The sequence below is a fragment of the Notamacropus eugenii genome, chromosome 4, assembly GCF_028372415.1.
Source record: "Notamacropus eugenii isolate mMacEug1 chromosome 4, mMacEug1.pri_v2, whole genome shotgun sequence".
NCBI classification, from domain to species: domain Eukaryota; kingdom Metazoa; phylum Chordata; class Mammalia; order Diprotodontia; family Macropodidae; genus Notamacropus; species Notamacropus eugenii.
Window position 1 is genome coordinate 427,644,474 of NC_092875.1, and position 25,173 is coordinate 427,669,646.

Consider the following 25,173-nt stretch of genomic DNA (forward strand, 5'->3'; position numbering starts at 1 on the left):
TCTTGCTTTTTCAAGGTCTGTGATACCTGTTAAGGTTGCAAGCATGCTGAACCCAAATTGAAAAGATGGTAGCAGGTTATTCTGCCACTCATCAGGTCTTTCAGTTAAACAAAAGGTCTGGAATTTCTTGCACCACAAGAGCTTAATCAGCCCACCAGGCTGAACAATGATTTGTCCTATCCTGTGATCTTCAATAATCTCATGTCCACCATGCTTTATCATCACTGTTGGGAACAAGACAGTGACTTTAGAGGAAGTGTTTTTAACCTTCTTTTGTGTCCTAGACCCCTAGGCACTGAGGTGAAACCTGTGAACCCCTTTTTAAATGCATAAAACAAAGTGCATAGTATTACAGAGAAAATCAATTATACAGAAATATAGTTATCAAAATATAAAAACCCCCAAATTCTTGGACCTCTGTTCCGGCCGGCTCAGTGGTGAGGGTCCAGACCTGCAGGATGTCTCAATCTCAGGTGCACAGTGATGAGGCGGGAGGCAGAGATGGTAGAAGCTCCATTTATTAATAGCCAGTGCAAGCCTTATATGCAAGTTCAACCTTAATTCCATACTCGTGGCTAGCTTGTGCTCATATGCTTTCAGCCAATAATTCTAGAGGTCACTTGGATGTTCCCTTATATGCTCAAGATGGATGCTGTCTTTGCCCGGAAGCCTGTGAGAGTGTTGTAATGGAGGGCCAAACCAGCTGAGGCAGCTCAAGAGTCTAGGCAAGAGGGCTTGTTAGGCCATCCCTAGCCCCTCAAACTGCTGTGGTCCTCTACAAGTTCCTTACAGACCTCAATTTAAGAACCTGTGATCCAGAACAACCTTCTTATTTTTCAGATAAGAAAACTAAAGATGGTCAAAGAGGTTAAGTGACTTGCTTAAAGCAAGTGGAAGAACAAGCATTTGAACCCACATCCTTAGAGTCAAATCGAGCACTCTTTCCTCTCACTCTATTGTAAACTCCACAAGAGCAGGGACTAGGTTTTATGGATGTTTGTATTTTCCCAAATGTAGTACATATGGGAAGCATTTAATAAACAGTTGTTGAATTCTGTTCATCTGTCTTGTCTCCTTAGGCTATGTTAATATTGGACTTATTCCAAAAGGAGCAAGAGACATTCGAGTGATAGAGGTTGAAGAAGCTGGAAACTTCCTGGCTGTCAGGAGTGAAGACCCAGAAAAGTATTACCTAAATGGGGGATTTATTATCCAGTGGAATGGAGACTACAAGCTGGCAGGGACAGTCTTTCAGTATGACAGGAAAGGTGACCTGGAGAATCTGAGGGCAGCCGGTCCCACCAATGAGTCCGTGTGGATACAGGTAATATACGATGTCAAGAGGAAGTGCTGAACTCTAAATAAGATGGCACTTTTCAGATGTATCGTTCAGAACAATGGGTTGTGGGAGCATGGATCACTAAGCCAACTCAAATACTCACTGAATCCAAGTAACATAAAAAAAAATTCAAGGTGATTAAATTTATTTTGTTCCATGATCAACTTTTTTTTGGAACACCAGGAACACCAGATATATTTATTTTAGACCTTTAATAGTTTCTGTGATTTCTGTCTCTGCATGTGAATATTAAGTCATGAGGAGCCAGCCTGATGTACTTAATAGGGGACTGGCCCCTGTGTCAGGTAATCCTGAATTTGAGACTCACCTTTGACACAGATTGGGCAAATCGCTTAACCTCTCAGTGCCCTGGGCAACATTCTAAGACTTCAAGCTACAGAGCACTCACCTGCCAACCTATTTTGTTAGAGGGAAATACTTACTGGAATCATCTCACACTAATAACATCACAGATCTTATTTAAAAAAATTATCATGACAGCTTGAGATCGCCCTTTTCTTGCTTTTCAGCTGCTGTTCCAAGTGACCAACCCTGGCATAAAGTATGAGTACACAATACGGAAAGATAGCTCCGAAAATGATGTGGAGAAGCCAGAGTATTTTTGGCAATATGGCAGCTGGACAGACTGCAGTGCAACATGTGGGACAGGTAAGCATTGGGGGATCTGACGTGATGGTTGGCATCTGAGAAGGGCTTCCTTGTGGAGGAAGGATTAGGCTTATACTCCTTGGCTCCTGAGAGCAGAACTAGCACCAATAGGGGGTAGTTTCAGAGAGGCAGAATGTAGCTCAATAGATAGAAAAATCTAATAGGTGGCTAGGTGGCGCAACCTCAAGTCAGAAAGAATCATCCTCCTGAATTTAAATCTGGCCTCAGATAGTTATTAGCTGTGTGAACCTGGGCAAGTCACTTAACCCTGTTTGCCTTAGTTTCCTCATCTATAAAATGAGCTGGAGAAGGAAATGGCAAACCACTCCAGTATCTTTGCTTACCTATCTTTTCGTAAAGCCCAAATGGGGTAACAGAGTCAGGCATGACTGAAACAACTGAAAAACAACAACAAAATTTAAGATGAAATGGATGGCCTTTCTCAGAGCAGTATTATGGAAAGAGAGGAAGATGTGATGATAAGGGAGGAAGGAGTCTTGCCTCTGACACTCATCAGCTGTGTGTGTCCCTTGTCGAGACATTCAGTTTCTGTGATCTCAGTTTCCTCTTCTGAAAAACAGAGATAATAACTAAAGAGCCTGCCTCATAAAGGTATAGTCAGGAGGGAATGGGATCAAGAACACAAGTACAGGTTGACCTTGGCAAGAAGGTCCACCAATCTCTCTCCAGTACCCTTTCTTTAAACTTCAATTTCTATTTCCTGGTTTCTTCCTTGTTGTCTACAAATCTGTCCAGGTCTTTCTCACCCTTCCCAAACTTCCCTTGACCCTTCCATTCCTTCAAGTTGTCATCCTATATCTTTCCCACCTTTCCCAGGTGGGAAATTGTGTCTGCTTCCTTGCCTTCATTTCCTCTTCTTTCACTTACTTCTCATCCTTTTGCAATCTGACTTGAAACATTTTGACTAAACTCAAGCTGCTCCCTCCCAGGTTACCTCTTAATCACTATATCTGATAATCTAGACTTAATCCTCATCCTCCAGATCTCCCTGTAGCATTTAACACTGTTGATCATTCATCCTCCTATATATTCTCTCCTTGTTGTGTTTTCATGGCACTGTTCTCTTCTATTTTCTACTATCATCTCCCTGACCACATTTCAGTCTCCTTTGCTACATCCTCATTGTGCTACATCTTCTAACTGTAGTTAAGCCCAAAGGCTCTGTTCTAGATTATTTTCATTTCTCTCTCAACACTCTCTCTGGGTAATTTCATCAGTTATCATGGTTCAAATCTATCCACCCTAGTTTTATCATGAGTTCCAATTTCACATATCAAAATAACTGTTTGGCATCTCCTACTGGCTGTCCCATTGACATCGCATAATCGGTATTACCAATACATAACTCATTGTCTTTCCCCAAAATCCACCTCTCTTCCAAACTGCTATTTCTGCTGAAGGTACCATCATCAATCCCTGTCACCCAGGTTCAAACATTTGAAATCATCATGGAGTTTTCACTCTCACTCTCACCTATATCCAGTCAGTTGCTAGGTTTTGTCAGTTCTATCCTTACAATATCTCTTGCATCTATTTGCTTCCTTCCATTTTTATAGCCACCACTCTCCCTTAGACCTTCATCACATCCCACCTTGACTATTGTAATGGCCTTCTAATTGGTTTCCCACTCTTCAGTCTTTCCTCTCTCTACTCCAACTTCTATACAACTTTCCAAGTGATATCCCTAAAAGCATCCCTGAGTGATCATGTCACTCCCCTTGCAAGAAGCTTTTGTGTATCCCTGTTTCCTCTAGAGTAAATTACTTTTCTTGGCTTGTAATTTGAAGTCCTTCATAACTTATCTCCATAAACTGATTTCACATTACAACTACTAAATATTGCAGCCAAATTTTTCTATTTGGAGTTGTAATATACAACACACAATCTCCCACTTCTGTGCCTTTGAATAATCTGTTCCTTGTGTTTGGAAAGTTCTACCTCATCACTTTTGTCCCTTGGAATCCCTACTTCATTTCAAAGCTAAGCTCTATGTAAGCCTTCTAGGTAAGGCTTTTCCTACCCTCTTCTCCCCCACCCCGATTTTAGTGCTCCTTTCCCTGCCCCTCCCATTATTTCATATTAAGATCATATGATTATAATTCTAGAGATAGAATTTACACACATATACATACTTATATATGTATATATGGGTATGTCTTTGTGTGTACATATATACACATGTATATTATTTATTTATCTCTGTGCCTGGTGTTTTCTTTTCAGTAGAATGTAAGTTTTTTAAAGGTAAAGATTTTAATTTTTGTCTTTGCATCCTCAGCACCTGAGACAGGGCATGGCACACTTAGGTGCTTAATAAATGCTTGTGAGGTATACAAGCTTGTTGGGTATACAAGCTGCTTCAGCAGAAAACAAATGGGACTTTTTTAGTGATGAAAAATTCTTAGGAAAATAAAGACAGCATGAATGTAGATATTATTTTGCCAGTGGTGCCAGTATCTTTTCTTGAAACAGTGTGATGTATTGGCAAGAGCACTGGACTGAGTGACTTTGGGTAAGTCATTTAACTTCTCCATGCTTCAGGTTCTCTGCTTATAACATGATGGAGTTGTATTTGATGATGTTTCAACTCCTTTCCAGCTTTAACATTGTATGATAATAATCTCTCAGTGAACCACAGAATTTATATTTAATTTATCTTTTCCTAGCATTTTTTTGGGGGAGGTGAAACTAAGACATTGTTGAGCTGATGTTATGTGTTTCTCACTAGAAATGTAAAAGAATTGGGATTATTTGAACCCCTGTTATTTCTTATGAAACATCAAGGAAGAGAATGACAAGTTCTTTCTGTTCTGCACACAGCATGTTAGTGCATCTGGAATGAAAAGATAAGTGCTTGATTTCTTTGATGATAGCAAAGGAACATCTGATTCAGTTGCCCAGGAAATCAGAGATTGCCTTGCCAGATGTGGCCTGGCTATTTCCTTTTGTTCTCAGTATATTCAGCCAGTAACACTCATGTCTACTCTGAATTCAAGTTGTCAAAGCTTGAATAACAACTTTTTCCCATTTTAATCACTTGGAAACATTGTATAGTTCATGATGCAGCCAGATTTTAAACCAAAACATTGAACCATTTTGGAAATGTCTCCTTGTTTAGAGAGAAATGAAAGCTCTGAAATTATTGATGTCTATGGTAGGCAATACATGCCTTCCAGGTAAGCTGATTATCTTCCGACCCTGCTGTTAATAAACCTCAGAGAGAAGCAGCCTCCTCTCGTGTTGTGATTCCTCAGCCATGAAGACTTAGATTGAGATAGATACATGGAAATGATTTACTCTTCACTAAGATAAGGTTTCTGAAGCTGAGAATCATCTAAAAATGGTGGCTTTATTTTTATAGCTCGACTCTTTCATTCCAGTGTTTTTGCCATAGACCATCACTAACGTTTAAAGCCTTTGCCAGTTGATTTCCAAGATTGTTTAACTCTGCATGACTTTCAGAGAACACTGGCATCATCACCTCTCCTCTGAACATCAGCCAGGGACAAAGTTTTTATTATTCAGTCATTCCAGTTATGTCTGACTCTTCATAACCCCATTAGCGGTTTTCTTGTCAAAGATACTGAAGTAGTTTGCCATATCCTTTTGCAGCTCACCTTAAAGATGAGGAAACTGAGGCAAACATGGTTAAGTGACTTACCCAGGGTCACACAACTTTTAAGTGTCTAAGGCCAGATTTGAACTCAGGAAGATGAGTTTTCCTGATTCCAGGCCTGGCACTCTACTGCACCACCTAGCTACTGCTACAGACATGGTACAGTGAAAAGACAACAATGACAAAACTTTGGAGTCCAAGGACCTGGGATTCACATCTCACTCTTTGACTAGGGCAAATCATTTAACTTCTTGGGGCCTCTGTTTCCTAATCTGTAAAATGAGAGTGAGTAGACTAGATGATCTTCATGGTTTCTTCCAGTTCTAGAGCTATAAGCCTAAGATCTTGTGACCTTAATCATGGTTATCCCAGGATTTAAAGAAAATGAAAAATAACTTCTGCAGATTATTGCACCACCAGCTGCTATTACCTGCTGTAGGTGCCTTGTTGAATGAAACAAAAATAGCTTGGTCAGGAATTCTGTGCGTCTGGAGTAAACCAGCATCTCCTAAGACTATCCATCCTTACTTTGTTGGTTCTATGATTATTGTATCCTCAGCTTTTCCCACAGTGCTTTGCACATAATAAGCACTTAATAAATGCTCTTCCTTCCCCCTTTCTCCCTTCCTCCTTCCTCCCTCCCTCCCTTCCTTCCTTCCTTCCTTCCTTCCTTCCTTCCTTTCTTCCTTTCTTCCTTCCTTCCTTCCTCTCTCCCTCCTTCCCTTCCTTCCTTCCTTCCTTCCCTCCTTCCTTCCTTCCTTCCTTCCTTCCTTCCTTCCTTCCTCTATCCCTCCTTCCCTCCCTTCCTTCCTTCCTTCCTTCCTTCCTTCCTTCCTTCCTTCCTTCCTTCCTTCCTCTCTCCCTCCTTCCCTTCCTTCCTTCCTTCCTTCCTTCCTTCCTTCCTTCCTTCCTTCCTTCCTTCCTTCCTTCCTTCCTTCCTTCCTCTCTCCCTCCTTCCCTTCCTTCCTTCCTTCCTTCCTTCCTTCCTTCCTTCCTTCCTTCCTTCCTTCCTTCCTCTCTCTCTCTGTCTCTCTTTCTCTTTCCCTCCCTCCCTCCCTCCATTACCCAAAGTCACACAGACAGTAGGTATTAGAGGCAGAGTTTGAACCCCAGTTTTTCTGACATCTGCCACTAATTCCAGTGTCACACTTTCTCCTCCCTTATTAAGGTTAATGCACAAGAGCTTCCCATTTATCTCACTGAAGTCTCAGGCCAGTTTAGGTACAGCAGCAGCAGTAGCAATAGTAATAAATAGCATGTATATAGTGTTTTAAAGTTTACAAATTGCTTTACAGACATCTCATTTTATACTCAAAACAGTCCTGGGAGGCAGGTACTATTATTTCATTTTGCAGATGAGAAAGCTGAAGCTGGCCCAGGTTAAGTGACTTTCCTCTGTCCTCAAGCAGCACAGGCTTGATCAGGGCAATGCTGTGTACACACCATGGGGGGTCACATGACTAGGAAATGTCCAAGACTAGATGTGAATTCAAGTCTTGCTCACTCCAGGTTCAGAAGGTGAATTTAACTTTAGAATTTGATGTATTTTTTGAAAAAGAAAGCAATATCTTGGATGGAGCAGCTAGGTGGCTTAGTAGATAGAGCTCTAGGCCTGAAGTCAGGGAGACTCATCTTCCTGAGTTCAAATCTGGCCTCAGACACTTACTAGCTGTGTGACCCTGGGCAAGTCATTTAACCCTGTTTGCCTCCATTTCCTCATCTGTAAAATGATCTGGAGAAGGAAATGGCAGACTGCTCTAGTATTTCTGCCAAGAAAACCCCAAAAGGGCTTATGAAGAGTTGGACAAGAAGGAAACAAACAAACTGCTATCTGCTGTTTGAGAACTGACTGTATCTGACCTTTTCCATTTTCCATTCTTTATGTGTAGTGTGTTTTTTGTGGCCAGAAAGTCTGCTCTCTCAGTTACCCTTGTTTGTGTTGTCTTTGCTTTTTATGAATCAAGTTAGTGTTCTTCCACACTAGTTCAGTAGAACTCATTTGTTAAGTCAACTAAAGTGGAACCTATAAGGGTCTTATCCTTTTTCTCATTTTGCTGGCCCCAACCCTGCAGCAGACTCTCTTTTTCATTTTTATTAAATTAATAATTTGTTTTCGGTTTTCTACAATCACTTCCATAAGTCTTAGATTCTCTCTCCCTCCCTCCTCCCCTCCATCTCTAAGATGGCATACTATCTTACATGAGTTCTACACATACATTTTTATTAAACACATTTTCACATTAGTTATGTTGCACAGAAGAATTAAAATGAATGGGAGAAACCATGAGAAAAACCAAAGTAAAACATAACAAAAGAGAAAATATTCTGCTTCACTTTGTGTTCCAGTTCCATAGTTCTTTCCCTGAATGTGAATGGCATTTTGCCTAAAGAGTTCTTTGAGAATGTTTTACGTCCTTGCATTGCTGTGAAGGGCTAAGTCTACAAGAAAAATTCCTCACACACTGTGGTTGTTACTATATACAAAGTTATCCCGGTTCTGCTCCTTTCACTCAGCATCAGTTCATATAAGTCCTTCCAGGCCTTTCTGAAGTCTTCCTGTTCATCATTTCTTATAGCACAAAGTATTCCATTACATTTATATACCACAACTTGTTCAACCATTCTGCAGTTGATGGGCACTCCCTTGATTTCCAGTTCTTGGCCACCATAAAGAGAGCTGCTATACATATTTTTGTACATGTGGGACCTTTTCCCATTCAGGATTCTCTTTAGGTTGTGACCATCATACCCACTACCAAAGAATTCATGTGGTAAAGCCAAAAGGCAAATGTCTAAGAGCATAGAGATCTCCTGAAGTCTCTGGGGATTGACTCAGATGCCTTCAATTTTGTTAAATTTGCTAGATTGTTGAAGGATATGTTGAATAGGAAAGTTGGAAATAACAGATGTGTATGTTTGTTGAAATCAACAAAAGTAAATTGAATTCAGTAACTTCAGCAGCTAGTTCTTCATGAGGCCCTCTCTAGATCAGCTCTGACCATCTGTTTAGCAGCTAAAAGTTAAAGTGACCATATTATCGGTTAATCTCTCTAACTCTTAACTGGGCCTTTGAAAACATGTCCATAGACTTCAGTACTTTAAAAGACTTGTGATTTCATTGGTCTGAGTATTCCTTCCACTGGCACAGGTTATGACTCTTCCTCATCTTTTTATATAAATGGACTTCTCACATATATTTACCTTGTGTTTCCATATACTAGCCCACCACCTTTGTCCAGGCCCTCTCTGCCTCTTGCCTAGATTACTGCAATAGCCCCCTGATAGGACTCCCTGTTTCAAGTCTCTCTTCTCACTAGTGTATCCTCCTCAGATCTGCCAAAATGACTCTTTAAAAATATGGTTCTGACCATATTACTCCCCTGCTCAATAGACTCCAGTAGCTATAGCCTTTAGGAGCAAATATAAACTCTGTTTTATACTTAGGACTTCTCACAACCTGTCCCCAACCTGTCTTTCCAGCCTTGTTATACATTATTCCCTTTCATGAACTCTACAATCCAGCCAAACTGAGCATCTTTCTGCTTCTCATATACAACATGCTACCTCTTGTCTCCATGCTAGAAGACATGCCAGGAATGTATTCCCTTATCACCACTACCTCTTAAAATCTCTAGTTTCTTTCCATATTCAACTCAGAAACTGTCTTCTCTATATGAAACCTTTCTGGATCTCCCCAGGTACTAGTACTTCCCCCACCCCTAAAGTTGTCGTGGAGGGGCAGAGGTATGTAGGTGTGGGTGTGCATATGTATGTGTACAGCATTGCCTTGATCAAATCCTTGTGCTACATGAGGACAGAAACTTTTATTTTTACATCTGTATCCCCAACCTCTTGCACATAGTAGGTGCTTAATAAAAGTTTATTGATTGGTTCATGAGTTGCTTTTGGTAGAGAAGTCATTCTTTTCATCAGATGGCCAAAGTTCTGGTGATGGTAAAATTCAGCCAGACTTCTCTAAAGTAGATAACAGTGACTATTTCTAAGCCTGCTTAACATTTTTCAGTGTGGTAGAATTTGCCAGAAATCCGTTGGCACAGCCTTTAAGAACCCAGCATCACCTTCAGGCAACTGAGGTAACACAGTCAGACTTTTGTGGACAATTTCCACTTAATAAATGAAGATGGAAAGAAAAAGAACCAATTAAGAAGGATTCTGGCCCTGTTTTTCACTTGTGCCAGTGGCTGGGGAAGTCTGTGTTCATCACTGCTGAATGTAGGATCAGCTTCTTTAAGATTCAGAATTCCAAATGTTTCTTTTAACTTACCAGAATAAATTCTTCAAAAATATACAGCAGAAGCTGCTAGCCAAGGTAGCCAAAAGTTTGCATAGACAATTTTCACAGTTGGTTACATTTTCCTTTAGATACTTATATCTATGCACAAAGTAACACAAGTATTGTCACCATTTTACAAAGACAAGTGCTGAAGTTCAGATTTGCCAGAAGTTACACAGCTAGTAAGCAGCTTAAATCTGAACTTTGGACATCTGATTTGAAATCTGAGCCTCTTTACTAGCCCAAGTGTCAGGATTCATCTGAGCTTTGTAGGATATGGACATAGATGGTAAAATAATGAAGCTCCTTCATGGGCACTGGGCCAACTTGGAATTGGTTGTGATGTGGACTGAATGTTCTTTGTAAATACAAATTTCCAAATTGCTTGTATATCAGGACTCTTCTCTTGATGGCACTAGCCCTGTTGGGTCAAATGTGCTAATTGAGAACTGCATTGCAGGTTTGAGTCCTTCATGATCCAATTTACTTTGTTCTCCTTCATGACCACAGTGCTCTCAGCTCTGGCCAACATCCTATTAATGCCTGCATTTGATCACAGGGAGAGGCTGTTAGGAAGTAGATATGCCCTGATCCAATTATCACCACTTGTAAAAATGATGAGATTCTCCCAATGGAGTTTCAACAGCCCATAAAAAAATTTGTTTAGAATTTGATGGCATTGAGGTTTCTTAAGCACTATTCAGGGAAGTGGTAGAGGATTTTTTCTAGGCTGAGCTATTAGAAATTTTCTATTTAATTCAACAATCATTTATTAAGCACATGCTGTTAGTAAGGCTTTATGCAAGGCACCAGAAATACAACTGGAGCCCATGCACTCCCTCTATGTTTTCACCCATTCTTGTTTTTTCTTCCACTTAGCTATGTATCTAATCATATTCTTTTCACCACTTCTTCTGCATAATTCCCCATCTGTTGTGCTGTAGCATGTTTCCAGTGGGTTTCTCCATTGCTCTTTAAATAATTCTCAACTTAAGTTTTTACAGGCAGTAGTGTTCTCAGATGCCATGGATAGAGCTCTGGATTTGGAGTCAAAGGACCCACTCTGACTTTGTCACTCACTATATGATCTAAAGTCACTAAACTTCTCCTGGCCTCATTTTCCTCATCAGTTAAAAAAAGGGGGGGGGGAATAGTTACTGCACTCTCAGAACATTTTCTGCTTCAAGTCTTCCTATAGTCCATTTTCCACAAGCATCGGACCTCATTGGAAGAACATTGGTCTCAAGCATATGGATATTTGTTCCTAAAGGTAGAACTCTACTTGTGTGATTTTCTAATTCTCCCCAGTGGTGATTATGCTTTAAAAGCCAATTCTCATCATGTAAATGTGTTACTGGTATTGCAATGTTTCATTATAAAGAATAATTTTGTCCTTTTTGAAATCTCAACTAATGAGCAAGCAGTTGTGGTGATGTATCTTTTCAGAAGGTTTATAGAGAAGTGTCCTCATTACCTAGCTTCCTTCCAGTAGCATTTCTTCTGTTTTAGGAAATTGATACCATTTTTCTGCAGGACATTATGAAGCCAGTAAGTGATAGCCTCAGCGGTGTTTTCTCTCTATGTAAGCCATACCCTCATTTAATTAGGCCTTTTTAGCAATCTCATCTCATCTGGAGTAAATAACTCTTGCCACACGTTCCATCTGTTATAATTTCAACAATGACTTAACAGTAAAGTGAGAACATGAGGAGCTATACCACTGCTTATGCAGGGTTCCTGTTCTCTGACATTAATAGTTCACATCTTGGTGAATGTAAAGACACTTGACCATCTGTTCTTTCCTTTAATTAGAAGTTAAAATCCCTCTATCTCCTTGGCAATGTTCTCATTCCTATTTTAAACAAGGGAGTCAGATACATTCCCTGCCCTCTGAGAGCTTAAAATCTCTAAGGGTGTGGTAGGGAAATATTAAATAACTGATCATTCTTTAATGAGAGGCATATGGCACGGTGGATAGAGAGTTGCCTTAGAACTACCAAGACTTAGGTTTAAGCCCACCCTCTGACACATATTAGCTGTGTGTCCCAGGGAGTGTCACTTCACATCTCAGTGCCCCATGCCAACTTTCCACAACTGTAAATTACAGAACAGTTGTTGACCTCCAATGGGTAAGGGAAGTGCCTCCCTAGTAGCTCCTTACAATGGTGAAATGAAAGATTCGGACAAAAATTAATAAATTCTTTAATCCTCCAAGGATCTAGACCTTCAGCTGTTGGGTATTATGTCTGCTAATGCAGATCATAGCCTCTCTATGCCTTAGAATGTTGATGTTTTGATCCTGTGTCCTATCAAAAGAAAAAAAAAGTACCACCAATAATTTACATTGAGTTATAAATTATATATCTATACATATATACTCCTATGCAATTTAATATATACATTATAAAATATGAAAGAAAATAGAAATTTAAAAGGATAAAATAAAACTGAAATAAGGAATTTTAAAAAATTTATTAATGGTACCAAAATATATTTGTTAATATTGAAATATTAAAAATAATGATTGGATATGTTTAATTATCTTTTAAAAATCCTGGGAATATCCTGGTAGATATGATGGACTTATAAATAATAATGGTTTGTTAGTAATTATTCTATTTAGATTTTTTTAAATCAAAAGATACACAATGATACAATGAAGTAATAGATCATAACTGTCAGAAAATATAACAACTTTTCAACTGAGGTCATGTTTCTCTATGTGAAAATGCATTCAGTATGCACAATGACAAAACAACAAACAAAAGTGAATTGTCTCTGATATCAACTCAGAAGAAAGTTTTTACATTTATTCTTTCTTTGTATACTTCTATTTAATGGAAGATTATCATACCTTCATTTCCTATCCATATCTGGGTATTTTTGTTTTGTTTTTGTATAAGAAATTTTGAGTAATGTATAAAGGGATAGAAAAGTTGGTTGTGGTCAGGCTATGAAGGGCTTTATGAGCCAAAAGTTCATATTTGATTCTATAGTCAATGGGCATCCACTGGAATTTATTGAACTGAGTGGTGACACAATCAGCTTGGCCTTTAGAAAAACCACTGGTAAGGTTTGGAAGCTCGTTCTCTGCCACGGGAGAGGCTGTGGTTGATGAATAGATCTCTGAAGTTTAGGAGTTCTGAGCTACAGTGGACTAAGGTGTATAGGGACTAAGTGCTAGGGCTACAAAGAAAAGCACACAAGCACTTCTGCCCTGGAGGAGCTCACCTTCTTAAAGGAAGGGCTGGGTGGGGTGGGGTGGGAGGCAATTCAGCAAAACCAGCCAACCCATCAAGCAAGGCAAATAGTACATGCAGTGTTTCTCACACATAACCTCCCATTTCTGAAAAGAAGGGAGGTAGTACACTAAGCTTTTTGGAGAAAGCAATGAATGTATAAGATTAAACACCAATTATTGATTTTTGAAAAATAATTTATTTTTTATTTCTAATATTCATTTAAATATTTTTGAATTCTGAATTCTCTCCCTTCTTCCCACCCATTTATGTAGGCAAGAAATGTGATATCAATTATACGTGTGAAATCAGGCAAAACATAGTTCCACATTAGCCATGATGCAAAAAAAAAAAAAAAACAACCAGGAAAAAATAAAGAAAATGAACACATATGCGCATTCAGATTCCATCAGTTCTTTCTCTGGAGGTGGATAGCATCTTTCATCATAAGTCCTTCAGAATTGTCTTAGATCATTGTATTCCTGAGAATAGTTAAGTCATTCACAGTTCTTCATCAAACAATATTGCTGTTACTGTGTACAATGTTCTCCTCATTTTACTTTGCATCAGTTCATATAAAACTTCCGGGTTTGTCTGAAACCATCCTGTTCATTGTTTCTTATAACACAATAGTATTTCATCACAATCTTGTACCACAACTTCTTAGGCCATTCCCCAACTGATAAGTATGCCCTCGATTTCCAATTAGTTGCCACCACAAATAGGGTTACTATACATATTTTTGCACATGTAGGTCCATTTCTTTTTTCTTTTTTTAATCTCTTTGTGATACAGATGTAGTAATGGTTGCTGAGTCACAGGGTATGTATGCATGGTTTTATAGCCCTTTGAGCACAGTTCCAAATTGCTCTCCAGAAAGGATGAACTAATTTATAACTCCACCAACAGGGCATTAGTATCCCAGTTTTTCCACATCCACTCCATATTTGTCATTTTCCTTTTCTGTCATATTTGTTGTTGTTCAGTCATTTCAGTCATGTCCAACTCTTGATGACTCTATTTGGGATTTTCTTAGCTGAGACACAGAAGTGATTTGTCATTTCCTTTTCCAGCTCATTCTACAGATGAGGAAACTGATGCAAACAGGGTTCAGTGACTTGCCCAAAGACACACAGCTAGTGTCTGAGGCCAGATTTAAACTAAGGTCGTCTTTACTCCTGGCCTGGTGCTCTGTCTACTGCCCCACCTAACTGCCCTTCTGTCATATTAGCCAATTTGATAGATGTGAGGTGGTACCATAGAGTTGTTTTAATTTACATTTTTCTAATCAATAGTCATCATTATTTTTTTTAATAATAGATAACTGGGATTTCTTTTAATAACTGCTTCTCCATAACCTTTAACCATTTATCAAAATCAGTTTTTTAATTTGACTCAGTTCTCTCTAGATTTAAGCAATGAGGCCTTTACCAGAAAAACTTGATATAATTTTTTTTTAGTTTCCTGCTTTCTTTATACTTTGGCTGCATTGGTTTTGATTGTTCAAAACATTTTTCATTTAATGTAATCAAAATTATCCATTTTCCATCCCAGAATTCTCTCTCTTATTTGGTCATAAATTCTTCCCTTATCCATAGACCTGACAGATAAATTTTCCATGCTCCTTTAATTTGCTTATGGTATTACCTTTCATGTCTAAATCATATACCCATTTTGACCTGATTTTGATATACAGTGTAAGATGTGATCTATATCCAGTTTCTGCCAATTGATTTCCAGTTTTCCCAGCCATTTTTGTAAAATAGTGATTTCTTGTCTCAAAAACTTGGGTCTTTGGATTTGTCAAACACTAGATTACTATGGTCATTTATTACTGTGTATTGTGTATTTAACCTGTTCCACTGATCTATCCCTCCATATCTTTGCCAGAATCAGATTATTTAGAATCATGGGTGGGAAACCTGAAGCCTCAAGGTCACACATGGCCTCCTACCTCCTTGGGTGTGGCCTTTTAACTGAGTCCAAGTTTTACAGAATAACTCCTTTTATTAAGGGAATTAGTTCTGTGAAGTTTGGATTCAGTCAAAGGGCCACACTTGAGGACCTAGAGGGCCACATGTGGCTTTGAGGCCATAGATTCCCCACCCCTGGTAGATGATTTCCTCTTTGTAATGCAGTTTGAGATCTATACTACTAGGTCAACTTCCTTCATATTTTTTTAAAATGATATTTTATTGATATCCTTGACCTTTTGTTCTTCTAGATGAATTTAATTATTTTTTCTAGCTCTATAAAAATAACCATTGGTAGTTTGATTGGCATAGTACTGATAAGTAAATCAATTTAGATAGAATTACCATTTTTATTATATTGGCTCACTCAACCCATGATTTAATATTTTTCCGATTGTTTAGATCTTTACTTATATGAAAAGTGTTTTGTAATTGTGTTCATATAGTTCCTGGGTTTGTCTTGGCAGGTAGGCTTTCAAGTATTTTATATCATCTGCAGTAGTTTTAATGAAATTTTTCTTTCTTTCTCTTCCTACTAGACTTCGTTAGTAGTATATAAAAATGCTGATAATTTCTGAGGGTTTATTTTATATCCTGAAATTTTGCTTAAGCTGTTCATTATTTCAGCTAGTTTTTAGTGGATTCTCTAGGATTCTCTAAGTATTGTGGTTTCATGACGTGTTACGATGGAACCATCTTAAAGAATTTAGGGTCAAACCACCTCTAATCCAAGTAAAGGCATTTTTTGAGATTGATACCTCTTCATGAAATGGGCTAAGTTCCAAGAGGAACTAGCAACTTCAGAGAAAGGAAGGTAGATTTTTATAGGGTAAAGATACAATTACATAACAAATTGTGAGTATTTAAAAGGCAAGAGGCATGGGTTAAAAAATTAGCTAATGGGGAAGGGTCCCAGACACAGTGGAACTGTGTATGAGATTACCCATAATGCAAACAGAAAAACCCATTTGAGGGGGTATGTGTGTATGATAATGATATTATAATAAGCCTCTCTATGTCACAAGTTCACCTAAAGGACAGCTATGACTGAACAGGTACCTACTTAGGGAGTCCCTTCTATTGTTTTGGGGTTCACATCCTGCTTGGGCATCATGGTGGTGCTGCTTTCTAATTGGCTGAGTATTGTGGTCCTGTCTGAGACTATATGGACATAGTTGTAGTTGAATGCATGGACACACCTGCTGTTTCTGAGGGAAATATGAGGAATGGGTCTGGGGGCAGTGGTTAGCTAAAGGCAGTGTCTGAGATCCCTTCACATGGACCTGACTGCTATTTCTGTGAGAAATATGAGTTATGGACACATCTGTTGTTCTAGCGAGCAGTGAGGCATTTATGAAGTTAGGACGTTGAGTGGGGAGTGGGGTGAGTGGTTAGGTAGGGGCAGTGGGCCTGCTGTTCAATGGAAAGAAAGTTTGAGTATTGGGGTGGGGAGCAGCGTTATCAGGATTCCATCATAAGTATATCTCCATATCATCAGCAAAGAGTGCTAGTTTGATTTCCTCATTGCCTTTTCTAATCTCTTAAATTTCTTTTTCTTCTCTTATTGCTAAACCTAGCATTTCTAGTACAATATTGAGTAATGGTCATAATGAGGCTCACCCATGCCTCACCCTGATATTACTGGAAATGCATCTAGCTTTTATCCTTGTTACTAATGAGATAACGTCTCATTAGCTTTTCCCAATTCTAAATTTTTAGGGATTTTTTTTTTTAATGAGCTTTTGTACATCTTTTGCCATTTGGCCAATTTTAAGTTATTTTCTTCAGGTGTGTGTATGTGTGTATGTGCGCACATGCCTCTTTTACCAAGCTCTGTTCATAATTTTCTTACATCACTCTCATTTCTTTTCCTAATTTTTCCTCTACCTCTCTTACTTGAATTTTAAAATAAATTTTGAGCTCTTCCAGGAACTCTTATTGGGTTTGTGTTAAAGTCATTTTTTTTCTTTGAGGTCTTGTTTATAATTATTTTCACATCATTATCTTCTTCTGAGTTTGTGTTTTCATCTTCCATGTCACCATAATAGCTTTCTATGGTCAGGGTTTTTTTTTAAAAAACCATTCATTCATTTTTATAACCTATTTCTTGACTTGTAGTTTTATGTTAAAATTAGACTCTGCTCCTGAAGTGTAGGGGGCATTGTCCAAAGCTTCAAGTTTTTTTGTGCTGCTGTTTTCAGGTGGGGGTCTGTAAGTTTCAGCACTTCTAGGGTGGTATGATCCAAGGAAAGGTGTAGTAACTCCTTTCCTGGACTGTGCTCTGGTTTTTAGCCAGGAAAGGTTCCCCTGTAACCACAAGTGCTTGTGTTCCTCTTGGTCCTAAAACTATGATCAGGTCTCCTGTTGTCCCCCATTCACAAGGACTAGTACTCCTTTCTGCTTTGAAACGGAGACAAGAGACCCTGCTTCCTTGTAAATAACTACAAATACTCTTTTCTACCCTGGAACTATAACTGAGAACTGTGCTGTGGGCTGTGCAACAAAATCCTGCACACTGGCTTCTGTAATCGCCTTCTTACCAGTTGTGTAACACTTTTGTCACCTATGCACTGAGAGTTCCTGAAGCTGCAGCTGGCTCTATGGCAGCCATCTCTCAAGGCCTGCTGATGGTACTGCTACAGCATGGTCTGCTGTGGCCTACACCCAACTCCAGGCCAACCACCACCCCAGTGACCTCTTTAGTTTTCTTGGGTCAGAAAAATGTGTCACCCTGACCTTTTGTTGACTCTGATACTCCAGAATTCTATTTGAAGCTTCATTTTAAAGTTGTGTGGAGGGAAATGTTGAAAGAGTTCAGCTGAGTTGCTGCCTGTGCTCTGACATCTTGGCTCCTTCTCCCCTGCCCTGCTCCCACCCCCACCCCAGGAAATTCATTTGGAGCCACTCTAAATTCAATCTAATCTCCTATCTCCTAAATCTCTCTGAGCTATTTCCTTATCTACAAAATGAAGATAGTAATATTTGTACTATATACTTCATAGGATTAAATTATGTGTGTTTAATAAGTACATCTGTATGTTCATCCATACTTGGATGAGGTCATTTAGAAACTGATTAAAAGGAGTTTTCAGAGAAGAGAACTGGCTTGGAAGCTACATGATCTATGTGACATCAGCAAACTTGTGAAGGGTATGATATCTCAAAATATTCCTGGTGCTTTTCTTTTATATAGTGATACCATCTGGCATTTATAGGAATTTTTGGAACATCAACAGGCTATCTTTTTGTGCCCATTTTCAAAGGCCTATTTGGGTTGATGTGCACTTGTTTTTCTAACTTCCGACATTCTGAACACCTCTGCAACTGAAATTGTCTAAAACATGTACAGATGTTTTTCTTTCAGAACTAGGATTTCAGGCTGGTTCAAGGTGCCTGTCAAAGGGCCTTCTCCTACATCATACTAACAGTTTATTTGTAGAGAGAACAAGAACACAATGAGCTAGACAAGAAGGCTTAATTGGAAGAAACCAGGTTGGCTGGTTACATATTTTAAATAATTTGATTTCTTATAAAAATAAAAGAAAAAAAGAACCTTGTAGTAGTAATTGACCACTTTTGTAATAAACAGGTACAATATAATTTAATTCTGTGGTGGAAGTTATTAATGGAGGATCTGAAAGAATAAATTTCATCATGAGGCAGTGTGGGATAGTAGTATGGGGTATCAGGTGACCTGAGATCTTTTGAGCCCTGTCAACAAGGATAATTCTTCAGCTTTATTGCCTGTGAAGTAGACTAATAATAATAATGCATTCTAGTAGAATAATAATGGAGACTTCTGGGTCACCTGAACAATAAGATGGAGAATTAGACATTTTCTCTGATGCGCATAATTTCTCAAACCTCTTCAAAATAGAAATTATATAAAAGATAAAACGATTTCAGCTGTTTCCAGAGGTTTAGGTCACCAAAAAACCAAAGGGGATAGAAATGCCATGAACTAATGTCTCATTTGGGCTCCCTCAACACCCCTTTTTCTAATGTCTACCATGTTCCTGGCATCAAGACTGCAGTTGATGCCCCAACAGAACACAACCCTTTATCCTGACCCCCCCACAAACACACATTTTAGTCCCATAGAGATCCAAAGTGCAGAAATATGGTGAACCTTCAAGACCCAGTGCTACAGCAGAGTTCTGTGCTTTAACAGAGCTCTCATGAGAGCAGAACAGAGGCAATAGAGCATTCCTTTGTCTAGGATTATAATAGAATCCAGTTCTTCTTCCTGGCCCCCTAAATCCTCCCACTGTCATAGAGGTCCAAACTCCAAATGGTTGAAATGAAGTACTCTGTCCTGCTGGCCAGAGAACGAAGGAACAGAGGGAATGGGACAAGATACTATATGTGGGAGGGCTGTATGGCACACCACTAAGCCTGAGGGAAAAGTCCAGCATCCACCTAAGGCAAACAAAAAAGTCACTGGGGGAAGATATTTAGGCTGGTGAATCATGAACTGCCCATCATGAGAAGATGCTGAGGTGCTTTGACATTGCAGACCCTAGGGAAATCACCATTAGAGAGGAAGGAGTCAGAAATTGATCAATAGGTGAAAATAGGGGGAAGAGGGAGATGGAAATTACCAATTATTTCAGAAGGAGGAAAACTCAAGGACCTTGTTGATAAACCAACAGGAGATATAGCAGAAGGAAATATTGCCTCTAGACGATGTAAGTGAGTTCAGGCATCTATGAATAAATCCTGTAAAACACAGGAAAATGATGTGGAAAAAGGAAAAGGAAAATCTTTAAACAAGATGAGGGAAGGAACTCCATGTATTCTGAGGAGAGCAGAGGACCACACCACCTTGTTCCTGAATGTTTTGAAAGAGAAATGAGAGCAAAACTTACAGTCTGCATAGCAGAAATAATTAGCAGAATAGAAAAACTTAAATCTGTGAGGGCAAATCTCACCAAAGAAACAAAAGAGATGATTGGGAATGCAAATACATGGAAGTCAAGGCCAATTTGGAAGAAGAGAAGCAAAAAGCAATAGCATTAAAAGAAAGCGTGCTCTCTACACAAGCAGAACATATTGATCTCAGAGACAGGATATGTAGAAACAAACTAAAGATCATAGGTCTCCTAGAAGAACATGAAAATTTTAATACAAGAAACAGTAAAAGAAAACCCTCCCCTGGAACTTTTGAACTCAAAAAGCAAAGTTCAAGTTATTTGATCGTGGGGAAGTACATTAACTTCTCAATCACCCAGAGTCAGTTCTCTGAAATTACAAGTTACAGATGAGCTGTCAGTTTGCATTTGTTAAAGGATTCTCCACACTGAGAGTTTCCCTACAGTGGTGAAATCACAAATCATCATCATATTAAAGTCTAACCCATCATCCATGTCTTGGAGAAGTAGGGTGGGAAGGAAATGGCAAAATGAAGGAATGCTAGTTAGGGTAATGGATAGCAGCAACTCTGTGCCATGAGATCATTATAGTAGCTATGGATACCTGTTCTTTGTGTGTGTGTGTTCGTCCTTCGTTGATGAAGAAGACCATGTCATCAGAGAAATAATGACATGACTTGCACTTGACTTTGTTTTGAGTGAGGGAGGGCTGTGCAGGTCACCAGCCTCTTTTCTCCTCCAGAGCCATCTGAATCCAGTGACCAGATATTCATCAGGATGACTGGAAATGACCCAAGATGAGGCAATTGGGGTTAAGTGACTCGCTCAAGGTCACACAGCTAATGAGTGTCAAGTGTCTGAGGTGAGACTTGAACTCAGTTCCTCCTGACTCCTGCACTGGTGCTCTATCCACTGCACCACCTAACTGCCTCATGGATACCCGGATAAGGACCTTAAAACACTGGCGAATTGGTTTCTGGCAACACCACTGATTAGGTTAGCACCCTAATCAGGTGCTAATAGGTTAGCTGATCCATATGGAGAAGCTTAAGTGCTATGAGTAAAATAAATAAAATGACATAGGGTTACAGGCTGACCCTACTGCCACCTGCCATAATGACTGGCTTGACAATGAGGATGAAGAAAGAGTGGTGCTACTTTCATGTTCTACCTTTCATGTGTGTTGTCTCCCCCATTACATGAGCTCTTTGAGAATAAGGACCCAGCTTAGCAAAGTGCTTCGCACTTTGTACACACAAATACTTTTTAATTCATTCACTTATTCATTTATTCATTTGTTACTTCAGATGTTCTTTCTGGTTTCACCAAAAAGCATGCTACATTAGAATAAAACAGAAATACCAATGTTCCAACTACTGGAAATGTTTCTTTGCAGATGTCTCTGATCATTAAAGAGGGCAAAATACCATGAACATGTAATGAACTGAAGGTAGGCATATTCTCATTATATGCCAGTACTATAATAGCAAAATTGGGAACAGATCTCATCAGATGTAAGCAAAAACTTTATCCTGCATTTTTGTTAATGGTACTGTCATTTTTATATCACAAAACGTATTGTGGACCAGTGAATGACAATCTTGAAAAACAAAACAAAATTTCTTCCCCAATCCTAGATTAGAGAAATTCTGTGATAAGATCAAGGAGTGGCTAAAATTTGAAGAAGGAAAATTTGAAGAACCTGAGGTCATTGAAATCTTCATTTAATGCATATGTCAGAACTATACCTAAATAATGATATGTAAAGAAAAAAAGCATCATCAATGACTCAAATGACTTGGAAAAGGAGATGGGAATACTTAGATCAGAATTCCAAAATGTCTTTTCCAAGGCATAAATCCAGCTATCAGATCTATTATACTGAAGAAGTAATTTTTAAAAAGTTAACATCTGCTATCACCAGTGGTGTGTTAAAGTCAGCTCATACTTTCATCAGTTGTTAAATTTTCATTGTGATATGTATATCTCAGAAATAAGTAAATTCTACAAGTCAGGGCTTGATTTATCCATTTGTTAATAGTCAAGACTTAAAGTGATGGCATTAGGTTAATAATTAAGATTAAACTTAAAGGTGTTCATTGTATACATTTGTTAAACATTTACATGATGCTATAAGCATCATGAAATATATGTAATTCCACAGTATCTGGTGGAAAATATCTAAGATCTGCACACGGCCAGATATGTTGTAGCCATGTCACAGTAAGAAGCATAGACAACATTATACAGCTACCAAGGCATACCCTATTAGGAGAAACGTCAAATACCACCATGAAAGAGCTACCAAAGACCTATCAAAAAGACCCTGGAAGATTATGTTTATAGGTAGTTGACACCTATGCTAGAAAATATGAATGCCCTGTTGCTCAATTAAAGGCAACAAAAAAGAAACATTAAGAAAGGAATCTGGCAAACAATAGCATATGAGAAATTCTAAATTTACTCAATCAGCAATTGAAATTAGAAGTCAAAAGGCTAATTAATGTCATACAGGTACTCCAGGTAGCACAAAGAACAAAATAAATAGTTTGACACCAATCAAGAACTTTACTACAGAGATTTGAGAAGGGAAGAAGGCAAAAGTAAAGGAGAACCTCTAAAGAAGATGTCAAAAATGGCAGATCATCTATATCAAGCATTCTTAACCTGGGTCAGTAAACATTAAAGAAAAAATGATTTTGATAACTGCATTTTAATGTAATTGGTTTCCTTTGCAATAGATTTTATCTTATGCATTTAAAAACATTATTCTGAGAAAGGCATCAAAACACTCACCAGTGTCAAAGGGGGTCCATGACACACACAAAATTTAAAAATCCCAATCTATGTGGTTTTGAGAAGTCCCACACACAAAAAGATGTAAGTTGGCTCAAATGAGAAATGGAAAGTTTTTGTACCATTGATATGATAATATGATAAATACCAAGACATTTAGGTGAGGGAGTGGTGATGAAGCTTCTCTGTAAAACTGGAGAGTTGGCAGGGCCAGATATGATCAGTAATTACCAGCTTACATTCCTTCCAGTGGCACATGAATTAGCAATAAGGCATTTTACCAGCTTCCTTTGGAATGGAAACCTAACTCCACCTTTCCTAATAGAATGCATCACATATCTATTTCCAAAAGATAAGAACACCAGTGATCCCTGCCCAAATATATGCCAATTATGCCCTATATTACATACAGACAATTCACAACCTGTATCACTTTTAAAAATCTATAAACTTATATAAGATAAGAATGTATTGACTGAGGAGCAAAAGTGGTGTGCCAAAAAAAAAAAAAAAATCCCTGAAGTCTAAAGAGCAGTTCAGCAATTCAATAAGTCCCAAAAACATTATAACATTTATGAAGGAAGAATAAGCATTTTTAAAGTTTTAATTTAATATTTTATTTTTTCCCTGGTTACATGTAAAAACAATTTTTAACATTCTTTTTCTAAAATTTTGAGTTCTAAATTCTCTCCCTTCCTCTCTCCCCATACAGCTAGGTAGTGCAGTGAATAAAGCACCAGTGCAGGAGTCAGGAGGACCTGAGTTCAAATCTCACCTCAGACACTTGACACTCACTAGCTGTGTGACCTTGAGCAAGTCACTTAACCCCAACTGCCTCATCCTGAGTCATCTCCAGTCATCCTGATGAATATCTGGTCCCTGGATTCAGATGGCTCTGGAGGAGAAGAGAGGCTGCGGACCTGCACAGCTCTCCCTCACTCAAAACAAAGTCAAGTGCAAGTCATGTCATTATTTCTCTGATGGCACGGTCTTCTTTGGCAACCAGGTGCCCCATCTCTTTAAAGCAGCTATGGAAAGATGAACACTTTGCCACCAAAAAGAAGGAAGAGAATTAATAGATATCCTCAGAGCAGATAATGTGGTTAGAAAGTTACAGAAATACTTTTGGAGCAAGAAGTTATCACTCCACTGAAAAATAGTCTAAATTAATAACAGATATACAGTACTAATTAAGAATGGTTTACTTCCTGAGAGCCTATGAAAGAGCAAAAATCCAAGAATGAAATCAAATGCCCCTCCATGGAAGAGTTTAACCCACAATGACGACAATGATGATGATGATGATGATGACAGCAACAGTAGTGGTAGTAGTAGTAGTAGTAGTAGTAGTAGTAGTAGTAGTAGTAGTAGTAGTAGTAGTAGTCATTTTTCTTGCACACCTCAAAGAAGTGTTGTGAGAATTGGGGATGATATATGAGGATAAGTGTTATACAAATTATGAAGAAATGTGTAGATACAGGGCCAGGCACAAAGTCAAGAAACCTGAATTCAAATCCTGCCTATCACTGTACTGGTTATATGCCATGTAGGCAAGTCATTCTTAGAGTTTGGGACAATTCTTTAAGACTCTTAAGTTTCTGAGATCCCTGCACTAAATGAATTTGTTAAGTATAGTTCCTATCCCCCATGATAATCATGCTGTTTCCTTGAAATCCTGTCAAGGCTTGTTCTTTCAAATAGTTTGTTATAGCCATCAATAGAAGTGGAGGGCAGCTCAGTCCCAGTGCTTTTGGCTAAGATAGATTATTTGGCTGAGATAGATTTTTTTTCTCTCATAATAGTTGAAAATGTCATTTGGTAAGCATATATGTATTATATGGTTGCTACATTTTTAAAAGAATAAGAATGAAAGTGATCATTCTGTCTCCTTATCTCCCTCCCTCCCTCTCTCTCTCTCTCTCTCTCTCTCTCTCTCTCTCTCTCTCTCTCTCTCTCTCTCTCTCTCTCTCTCTCTCTCTCTCTCTCTCTCTCTCTCTCTCTCTCTCTCTCTCTCTGTCTCTCTCTCTCTCTCTCTCTCTCTCTCTGTCTCTCTCACACACACACACACACACACACACACACACACACACAGAGTGACTCCAGGCTTAGTTTTGTTTATATTTCTTTATGACTGTGATTCAGTTACAAACTAGAGACTGATTTTATTTAGCCTCCTGTTCTAATACACAGAGCGCCTGCCAAAGTCCACATCACATATACTAAGAAAAAAGAAAACCCTGGCTGGGAAGGCAAAGGATCAGAAGGAGGCTTACCATGGAAGGTACACATAGTGAGGCTGCCCTTGAATATGGACTTTTCACGGTCAGAGGATTTCTAAGCTGATGATACTGGAAG

The 25,173-nt window shown here is 38.7% G+C and overlaps 1 protein-coding gene across 3 annotated transcripts in view; it reads left to right on the top strand.

The window, feature by feature from the left end:
- Window positions 1-25,173, top strand: part of ADAMTS12 (ADAM metallopeptidase with thrombospondin type 1 motif 12) — a 528,119-nt gene that overhangs the window by 406,886 nt on the left and 96,060 nt on the right. For all 3 annotated transcript variants that reach the window (XR_011966393.1, XM_072605885.1, XM_072605886.1), the window contains exons 15-16: window positions 1,080-1,324; window positions 1,870-2,008. Coding sequence is in view for 2 of the 3 variants with exons in the window: in XM_072605885.1 (XP_072461986.1) it covers window positions 1,080-1,324; window positions 1,870-2,008 (384 nt within the window). In the remaining variant the exon portion in view is untranslated. The remainder of the gene's footprint in view (window positions 1-1,079; window positions 1,325-1,869; window positions 2,009-25,173) is intronic.